This window comes from Anomalospiza imberbis, chromosome 8, assembly GCF_031753505.1.
Source record: "Anomalospiza imberbis isolate Cuckoo-Finch-1a 21T00152 chromosome 8, ASM3175350v1, whole genome shotgun sequence".
NCBI classification, from domain to species: domain Eukaryota; kingdom Metazoa; phylum Chordata; class Aves; order Passeriformes; family Viduidae; genus Anomalospiza; species Anomalospiza imberbis.
In genome coordinates, this window is record NC_089688.1 from 10,059,925 (window position 1) to 10,070,650 (window position 10,726).

The 10,726-nt window shown below is 45.6% G+C and overlaps 1 protein-coding gene across 3 annotated transcripts in view; it reads right to left on the reverse strand.

Annotated features, from left to right (window-relative positions):
• Positions 1–10,081, reverse strand: part of NRG3 (neuregulin 3) — a 343,618-nt gene extending 333,537 nt beyond the window's left edge. The window contains exon 1 of one of the 3 annotated variants that reach the window (XM_068197290.1): positions 8,254–10,081. In XM_068197290.1, the coding sequence (XP_068053391.1) occupies positions 8,254–8,950 (697 nt within the window). In that variant the 5' untranslated portion in view covers positions 8,951–10,081. The remainder of the gene's footprint in view (positions 1–8,253) is intronic. The other 2 variants (XM_068197291.1, XM_068197289.1) reach the window with 2 other exon arrangements.
• Positions 10,082–10,726: the final 645 nt, after the last annotated feature.

Consider the following 10,726-nt stretch of genomic DNA (forward strand, 5'->3'; position numbering starts at 1 on the left):
GGCTTCCAACAAAACCCCTGCTTCTCTTTTGTGAATTCACTCACAGATTGAACAAGAAAACTAATTTTCTCTCCACACAACACTACTCTTAAAAAAAAAAAAAAACTAACAAAGCAGCCCCTTTGGAAGACAATTAATAGATTGTTTTTAGCAAGTATTACACAATAATTCCTGGTCAAAGCTTCTGAGATAGCTTAGTACTACTCTAATGATAACCCACTCAGCACTTGTACTGTAATTCACCAGGGGAGTGGAAACAAAGATGCCCCACGTTTTTTTTTTAATATTCAATGGTATTACTCAGCCACTGAGAAAGGCAGTTAGCTACAGCTCTGAGGCACCCTGAGCACACTACTGGAAATGCTATTTTCCTATGCACTGAACTGGGAGATAGAAATAACCATTAGCTTTGCACAATGCAGCACAGTGTTCTAGGTTAGCAACACTTTTCAGTGCTACTTTCTTGTTTTTGTTAAAATCTTGATTACATTCAGAAGCAGCACAGCAAATTCAGGCTGAACATTTTCAACCTTCCTTGTCAACCACTTGTCACTGCAGCAAAAGTAAACCACCAGCACCCTTCCAGGAGAATAACACACCTTATCTCCATCCCTGCCTTACAAGCTCTGACATCAGTGAGAATACTCAGCTCTGGAAAAGAGACTATTTGCTATTAATACTAATTTATTGGTTTGCTATTGCGCAGTGCTATAGCCCCTCTATCTGGTAACAGCCAGCAATCAAGGCACAGTTCTTGATGAACTAGAGTCTTGAACTTTTACAGGAATGATACTGTGAAAAGAATAATATAAAGTTTATTTAATAATTTTGCTTTCAGAAAATAACAGATCTTTAAAATGCATCTCGCCATCCCTAATGTTTTAGAAAGCATTTTCTATCTATAAGCTTCATGAAAAAGTCATATATCAGAGATATTCTCAAGAATAATGAAAAACAAAAGTCAGGAAGAGAAACAGTTTAAAAGCGATGTGTAAAAATATTCATGACCCAAGTGTCTTGTCACAATCTACAGCTAAGCAACTACAGTCCTCCAGAACACAAAGATTTTACTACAGAACTCATTTCAGGCAAAGGATAAACAGGATAATGATATACTTTTCAAGGCAGTGCTAAGAATACACACACACAAAAAGAAAATGTTCTAATGGAAACTCAGTTCTAATAAGCACATTTAAATAATGTTGGCAGCTTTTAAAAAGCTGATGTACATTTACTTACACAGGCATGTTTTGTAAGCACTCACACTGCAATCTAAGACAGACGAATACATTTAATCACAGAGGTGTTCAAATAAATTGGCCCTGATTTTGCAGATCCATAACTCTACAAAACACAAAATGCATCACTAGCACACCCTAAACTGGGCCTATAATGTTTGCAAAATTTGGCCATACAGCAATCTCCTTTTAAAAAATGGAAGATTATAAACTACTTCGTTCAGCATAACATCTACACGGAATACTATCAGGATATTTCTTCCTCGAAGCTTTACTATAAGAGTTACAAAATGACTCTGTGAAAGGTCTGAATTTTCATTAAAACTAAAATACTACTTAATATTTCTACAAAGAGCACCTGCCACGCTGCACTGCTAACGTGCATCTTTCCTGTCAGAGGAAAATACAAGTGGCAGCTGGGGATGGGACACAACTGTACAGCCCTTAGAATTGCCAAGAGATTAATTCAAATTTTAAAAGAAGAAGAGAAGTCATAAACCCAAAGATCAACAAACAAAAAGATGTTAAAGTAAAAAGAAGAGACTTTGTAGGTTTCTGGGATGATTTTACAGGGGCCAAAGCAGAATTCAGGTATTCCAAACCAAAGCTTCAGGTTGTCTTTTTACTGGACAGTGAGCCTTTTCCATTGTACCTGAGCTTTCCCCAAATGTTTAACTCCTGCAAAAATAAAAAAAATAAAATCACTCTGAGGAAAAAATGTAAATCAATTTGGATTTAAAAATTGGGTGGTCAACATGATAGGAAGTGAATTTTCTTTGAAGCTGAATTATCTTCTACAGTCAGCAGTAAACATATCCATACCCAAAAAAATTAAAAAAAAAAAAAAATCAGGAGTTATGTGTTGTAAAAAAGACCTGAAAGTCACGGAATCCTCCTATTTAAAGGCTACAGGAGAAACACAGCTTTGGAAATCCAAAATACTTGTCTCAGAAGACAGAAAAGACAGAATACTGGAATAATTATTTCATATATATTTTTAAACACTGCTAGGGTAATATTGAGTACATTGAAAAATGGAAACAACCATTTAAACAGTTAGCAATAAGCATTTACTTAATATATTTTTCTGCACTACCTCCAAATTTCACTGGGAAGAGTTGATCCAATTAGGCATTTCTTCTATGAAAAGGACATGGAAATTTGTAAGTGCAGTTGCTATTTTAATTTTCCTTGTGGCTGTGTTATTCTACTTTTTCCTCTTGAAGGCCTTCTACCAAGGGACCCCAGAAACCTGTGTGACAGAAAGTAGAAATCCATTCAAAAAGCACTTGCCCACTTGTGTGCATTTACTTTCTCTGTGCTACTTAGAGGCCACCTGAACGTTCATCCTCTATCTTGTCCAGGTTTAAAATGCCCTCTCTCCATCCTCACAGGGAGCTCCTTTCCTCCAATGAAGATGCACTTTAGTCTGTGGAGTGGCTTGAGATTAGACATGAGGGGGAAAGTAAATGAAAGAAAGTAGGTTTATGAGCTGTCCACCTTGGAAATCCAGTTAGCCATGAGAAAACAGACCTACAGTTTTGATCTGAAGCACAGCTGTCTCATTAAATGACACTTCCAACCCTCACCATATTGAGGGAACTCAGTCCCTTGGAGAAAGAAAACATCTCCATAACACAAAGTATTTCATTGTTTCTCCTGGTTATGGTCTACTCTTGTAATGTAAAATAATAATAAAAAAGTATTTATGCTTAATAGTAACAGTAACTACAAATCCCTTCCACAGAGCAGAACCTGAAAGAGACTTCCAAATTAAAACAGATGCACTTCAGCTTGGCATTCAGTCTAACTAGCTCCAGTGAGACATCTGGGTTTCTTTTGTGAACCACACTGACTGGGCAAGCACCAGAACCAAGGCAGCCAAAGACTGGCCCAGGGCTTACTACAGGCTTTGAGATCCTGATCCTCCTCAAAAACTTGCACTGTGCAAATGCACAAATCCATGCTTGTATTTTGTGTTTGCACACACACGTGCACAGTATTGCAAAGTTGTTCAGACAAAAAGAAGCTCCAAAAGAAACCACCATCCTCAGAGACAAACAAGCCTCTGCTTTTAACAAATTTATTTATGTATGCTTGTGACCAAGTCATCCCACATGATTTTACTAGGCACTTTTCCTTGTGCAGCATGTTTACACAACAATCACAGGAGAAATCAACAAAACCAAACACTGGTAGTTTCAGGTACTTCCTGAAAGCCATATGGGCTATGAAACTGAAAGTCAAGGCCAAATCCACAGCAATCCATGTGTTTACTGGGCTTTGCCTTCAAAGCAATGAGTCATATGATAAATGCCCTGTGCAACCCTAGACACAATTCTGTAGAGACAGGTCTTTTGCTTTAATTTTTAATTTCCATTTTCTGTGAGTTTAGATAAACCATGAACATTACTTTAACATAATCCTTTGCAATGAATCAATACTCTAATTTAATAATGGTATTTTGTTGTCAACATATAATATATCACATAATGTCCTTGTATAGATGCAAAAAAAAATATGCCAAATAAAATTCAAGGCTTTGTTTTCACCAGTGATCACAGGTTAAATCAATGTAATGATAAACTCTACAGTCCCCAGAGGAATTTCCTTCAGGGTTAAAAATCAGCATGGAATAATTTCAGCCATATCCCTCCCACTCATCATGCCAGTGCTGTGCAAGCTCTTCTAGGTCATAGGATTCCAACAATCACTTTAATGAAGGGAAGAGAGAAGAAATATATCTGAATAGAATCAATGTACATATCTGACTGGGTCTTATTTAAATATTCCACTTCTTTATGAATTCAGTGATAGCTGCTCTAGTCCCCAACTGTAAAGAAGATTAAAAATAGAAAACAGAATTAAATCCAGTGTCCTCTAACTTAATTGAAACAGATGAAGCAAGTTATAGCTGTAAAATATGAAAAATAAATTACAATAACTTTTACTTCAGTGATGTGGCTGCATGTCTGTGTTTGTTATTTTTACCTTGATGGTAGCCTTCCCATCAACAAGTATCTAAGACAGGAAACACGAATCTAATCATGCCTGTGGTACTGACCAAGTGTATGTGAATAGAAAATAAGCGAGAATGAAGAAGAAGCAAATGCTCTTAAAACTCCCAGATGTTTTTCTCAGTACTTTTTTTTCAATTCAACAGCTTTTGAAGCATTTAAAATTGGTAGATAACTGGCATATTAATCTCAGTTAATGCCAAAGGCACGTGCTCTGCAGTCACGTGTGCTTCCCTCGATTCAATGACAGCTCACACTCGTCATGCCAAGTGTTCGCGATCCATGTCATTTGCTGGCAGAATGCTTCAGAGCTCTGGGAAGAGTAGGTCTGGTTTTACTACGGTTTGGCACCTCCCACAACACCCTCCAGTTGGTGAAAACCCCGCAGTTCCATCTGAGTGTCATCCTTAATGCGAAAAAGATATTTGAGTCAGTGCAAAATAAAACAAACAGCTTTTACCAAAATGTCAGTGCTGGTAGCAGTGCCTCTGCCAGATGCTTGTTACTTGAACCCATGCTGTGCATAACAATCAGTCAGAGATATGACGAGGATAAACGACTGGACCAGAAAATCTTTAGCAGGAAATCAAAGTATACTCAGACTCCCAAAAAAAAAAAAAAAAAAAAAAAAAAAGGTTGCAATTGGACTTCACAAGATATATTGATTAAGTGTTCTGTAACATCTCTTTTCTTGGTTACTATGTATTAGTTGAGCCCCACCTGCCTGACCTCAGTTCTCTGCATTAGCCTTTGGTCATATGAACACAAGAGAAACCACAGCGCTATTTCATAGCTGAATTCACACAGGAATTCTTTTAAGTACAGTATCTCAATTCGAGGATAATAACATTACTGAAGAACCCAGAATACCATGAAAAATGCATATTGGAAAAATCAGGGCATGACTCTTTAGAAATGAAACCAATGGCTTGATAAAAATAAAACCTCACTAGCATGTTCCAGCCTGTTGGTTGATTGTTTTTGATCTACAGGCTGGAATATCCTTCTAAATTAGTGATTGACTTTTACACTGAGCACTGGATGAAGAGGCTTAGGCTGAAAAGGCATGGTTCATATGTGATCATGGAAAACACACACAGGCACAAGATGCAGAGAGAGATTTGATGAGTAAGTGGCTTTTGCTTAGTCAGAACCTGAAGGATCTTCATCAAGAACTTTCAAAACAGCTAACAGATAGTTTGACTTTGAGTGAAACACAACCAAGAATTATTGTCATTATGCACACCCACAAAAAAAGAGAGATTTCACAACATCTCCTCAGATGAATGCACACACAGAGAAAAGGCTTTACCAACATTTATTCAGGTGGGCTATCATCTGGCTTCCTGGAGAAATAAATCCTGATTTGCCTTCCATTTTCCTAAATCCTGCTTTGAGACCATTTTAACATTTAAAACAATTAAATAAACTACAACACTAAAATGGTATAAATAAAGATAGCTGCTTCTTTTCTTAAAAGCTGTGGAATGTTAAATAACCTATGACTCCCGCCCACATATGTGCCTTGCCAAGCCAGAGTATCACATAAGGGCATGCACTATTTTGAAGGCTGGGGCATGAGATTTATTGTGTCAGATTTGTATTCACGAGGTACAACAGGATCCATGACTTTCATTTCAATAGCAGCTGGAACAACGGGCACAGAAGGAACATGCAGCTCAACCAGGGAAATTAGGATGAATTTGTTTAAAAAAAAAAAAATCCCTTTCTTACTGAGAGCTATTAGTGGCAGACACAGATACTTGCTTTGGGGTCACACCATGTCAGCAGTTCACAGCACAAAAACTGCGTTTCTCCTTTCTCCCCCCTCAGTGGCTACTACAGCCTCAAAGAATTTTAAATGTATCCTTAGAGATGCTTGTATGTATCAGGAGAGTACAGCTGTAGGCTTTAAAAAACATGTTCATATGCCCTACAAATTCAAATCCTTTTTTATGTAATCTATTTAATCTTCCATTAATGATAATCTCTGCTATCAATGTGCCCAAACAGGGTCAATTTCTGCTGGATTTGCACTTCTTGCATTTCTATCCTATAACTGAGCTGTATTTAATGAAGGGAAACACCCTGCTGTAAAAGGTATTATCAGCCTCCCTAAAACAAAATATAGTTAGGAAGCTCTGCAACTGCCAGGAACGTTTCAAGATTGTGGTTATTCTTCTTCCTTTGTGTGTCTTGCATAGAGGAGAGTCCTGCCAGCTGAACATTATTTATTAATCAGGACATTCCTGCCTTCTATACCTTGTAAGGAGGCAGCCTAGACGGGCAGAAATTGCTGTGGATTTCTCTTACATATCCAACGAGACAGAAAGGGAAGCAAGGAAGAGATTGCAAGGGAGCATTTAGACCCCGACAGATCCCACCTGGCAAGCCCAGGCAGATACACACACGTACATCACAGCAGTTTGAAGAACCATGTAGCATATCTGGTTCGCAGAAGGATTAAGAATAGACACATGGATTGAAAATCTGGCTTCATTTCCTGTTTTGTTTTTAAGAAGTGCCCTATACAGCTCCCCACACCTGAGTGAAACAAGCTGCATTGAGCTCCACAACAGATTTTCCTTCTGGTAACTTCCAACTACCTTAGGTTCTACCTACCAAACGTGCAGGCTTGGACACACCTGTAAATGCTGCTTCTCCCTCAATCACTGTGGCACACATAAGCAAAACGAGTTATTGCCCCATTAGCTCTTCTGATTTAGTGATAGTTTCATTCGTAATCATTCCCAGCCATCCGCCACCTGCACACCCACCCACCCACACATACACATCCAATTTGCTGTTCTTCTCCCAATTTTGTCAATTCACAAGATCAGCTTGCGCTGCCTATCCTCTCTGCCTCAGTGCTTATTGACAAATAGATTTAACAGACAAAAAAAATTTATACTGCTTTCCAACAAAATCCTCCAGCAGAACACCCCTACATTAGCATACAAAAGGGGAGCCCTGGGCTGTAAAAGGGATTCAATCGAACTGACTTCACCAGCAGCAGCAAGAGTTAATGGAGGACACCTGGCTTTTCACTTCCTCTACTGCATCCAAGAAAGCTCAGAATACTATAATACAGTAAAATTGAGCATTTCACTAAATAGCATCTCACAGAAGTTCTTTTGGCTAAGATTGAATTTGTCCTAAGTAACCTTTATGAGAAGCTGAAAGCTGATGCACCCAGACCAAACGAATTTTCAGCTTTAGCCCGAATCTTTAGGTTTGTGCTTGGGAGGGTGGGAAGAACCAGCCACCAAGCATCAATCGTAGCCCCCTCCTCTGCTTAAAAAAAAAAAAAAAAAATAGTCAGTTACGGCAACACGGTTCTGTGGCTACACACAGGAGCCGGCAAAGCTCTGGGATGGGTCTGCATATCCTCAGGGTGCCCCGGGCTCCTTTCCCGGCGGAGCTGGCCGCAGCTCCTTCAGGAGTCGGGCACTGGGACGGAGAGAGCATCCCTGCGGAACCCGTCCTCGTTTCGAGGGAGACGAGAGTGCGGGAAGCCAAACTCAGTCACCAGCAGAGAAGCACATGCACAATCCAGCCCGCACCTGCTGAAGACCACTCTCTCCACACTGCCCCTTGGGGGGGCCATCACTAGTCGGTCTCGCTCAGACAACCCCCAGCATCTCCTAAGTACCTTTCGCAGACCAGCCTAGAAGGGGAAAGGGGGTCTGCAGCCTTTCTAAAACCACAATGAAAAGCAGTCTGCTCAAATGGCTGCTCCTGCCTCAACATCCATCACACAAGCAGGGAACTTGCAGGGGGTAAAAAGGGGGCGCAAGCAGGGAAGGGATAAAGAAGCGCAAACTTCGGAGCTCTCCAGCTTCCCGCATGGCAGCAACTGTACGGGAACGACACGGCGGCCACTTCTGACCGACGCATCGCCCCGGCCCGACCCCGCCGCCGCTCGCCCACGCCGGGTCTGGACGGGGCGAGGCGCGCACCGAGCGTCCCGAGGGCGCGGGGCGGCCGGCGACACTTACGGGTTTTGGGGGTCGTGCTGGCCTCCGGCGTGGTGGTGGTCGACTCCTGGAAGGGAGACAAGGTCCAGGACGGCGCCGAGTCGTGGACGTAGATCTTGTAGGAGGAGGTAGCGTGTGCCGCAGTGGGCCAGGCGGGCAGCGGCGGGGTGCTGGGGGCGGCGGGCGGCGGCCGGGCGCCGCGGCCGGCGGTGCCGGGGGGGCCGCTGGCGGGCGGTGCCGTGTGCGGCGACACGGGGTGCCTGGCCGCGGTGGGCCGCGGGCCGCCCCGCGCAGGGCCGCGGGTGCCGGGGGGCCGCGGGGGAGCCCGGCTCATGGTGGTGAGGCGGGGGCTGACACGGCTGGGCGGCCGCGGCGTGGCGGCGGCGGTGGTCTCCGCGCCGCGGGGGGGGGCGGTGGGCTTGGAGAGGAAGAAGGGGTCCTGCCCCACGCCCTTGGCGTCCATCAGCTCGGTGGGGACGTACTCCTTGACGGAGCCCACCACGATCCACTTGAGCAGCATGAGGCTGAGCCCCAGACCGATGAAGCCGATGAAGAGGGGTACCACGCAAAGCCACGTCTGCTGCCGGTTCCAGACGATGCAGTCGCTGCAGCGCAGCTCCCGCGGCGGCCCCCCGGCCCCATCCCCGCCCGGGCCCCCCGCCGCAGCCGCCGCCTCCGCCGCCCCGGGCGCCGCGGCGCCGGCAGCCCCCTCGCTCATCCTAGGGGCCGTCCGCAGCGCCGCCGCGGCCCCGGGGCATCAGCGCGCCGCGGCTGCCGGCGGCATGCGGCGGAGGAGAGCGGAGGGGAGCGCGGAGCGGGCGGCGGGAGCGCCCCGCTCAGTCACGCCGCCGGCACGGCATGCCCCGCGCCGCGCCGCCCCGCGCAGCCTCCCGCGGCCGCGGAGTCAGCGGGACGGCCGCGCCATCCGCCGGGTGCCCGACTCTAACGCTACTCGCTGCAGCCTCGTCGCTCTTCTTCTTGTCCCTCCGCTATAAGGTTTTTCTTTTCTATTCCTTTTTTTTTTTTTTTTCTTTTCCGAGTACTAAGTCGCAGGGATCAGCCTCCTCGGTTTAATTTATTTTTTATCCCAAGCGTGCGGCTCCGGCGACGTGCAGGTACATTCCTTCACATTCACGCACCTTCTCGCCTTTCCTCTTCCCTCGGGGCTTGGGGGATCCTTTCTTTCCGTCTTTCTTTCCTTCCTTCCCTCCCCCGCCCGCTCGGCTCCTGCCTATGCCCGGCCGCGGCGCAGCAGCATCCCTCGGCGGCTCCGCGGGGAGGCGGCGGCGCGGCGCAGCGCACCCGCCACTCCGCGGCCCCGCGGCCAACCCGCGGCCGGCGCCGGGCCAGGGAGGCCGATCCGCGGGCGGGGCCCGGGGCAGGAGGCACGGCTCGGCACGGCTCCGCGCAGCTCCTCCGCGGCCGCGCTAAGTCCGGCCAGGCATCAAAACTCCGGCGAGGATTCCCGAAAAAAAAAAAAAGAAAAAGGAAAAAAATATATTAAATAATCCACACACACGCAAAAATAAAAATTAAGATGAAACCCTGGAGGGGAGCGGCAACGACCCAGTCGGCAAAAAAATACACGGATCCAGCAAGTAAATGGGCACGCAAAGGCAGCTCCTGCCAAGCTTGCAGCTTCGGCTCGATTGTGTATTCCTCTGGCAGCGCCGCGGAGGCAGGCGAGCGCGCACCGAGCGAGGCGCCTCCCACCAAAGCCTAATGGTGGTTTCTTAATGCGCACAAGATAAATAAATGATCCAGGCAAACCTCTCGGGAGGGTGTATGCTACGGCAAACGGAGCCTAGGAAAGAGAGGAAAGGAAGGAAGAAGGAAAGAAAAGGAAAAGAAGAGATAAAGGGGCGGGGGTGCGGGGTGGGGGCGAAGCTCCCGAACCCATCCTGTGGTAGCGATCCAGCGGGCTGGTGCTGCATGGCAGCAAAGACCTGTGTGCAGGGAGCGGCGCGGGGGTGCGTGTGCCGCGGGGGTGGAGACACCTCCGCGAGGGAGCCCAGCGACCGCCAGGGCTCGGGACAGGGGTTCTCCCAACCTTGATGCTATCCGACACGTATCAACTGGCAGCATTTTGTTGCTCTTGTTTCTAATGGGATTCGCTCAAGAAAACAAAACAAAACGCAACGCAACAACCCACCACACACCTGCAACTAAAGGACACTTCATGCAGCAGCTGGGGAGAAACAGATGGCACAGCACAATACTGAGGTTGCCAGACAAGTTTTGGTATATTAATACTCTGGCTTATTTGGTTACACCAAAGTTGAATTCCCAAGTTCAACGTAGTCAACAATGGGTGCTTTCCTTTCACTTATTGGACAAACATTTCACCAACTAAGTGGTCACTGAAGGGTTAACAACAGTTTGCCAAAGGTGGCTTAATCCCTGTTTTCAAAATTTTAGAGAATGCTCTATAGAATTATGCTTCTACAGATGTTTTTAACCCTTTCTTCTGACCTGTTACTTTATTGGTGTCCTT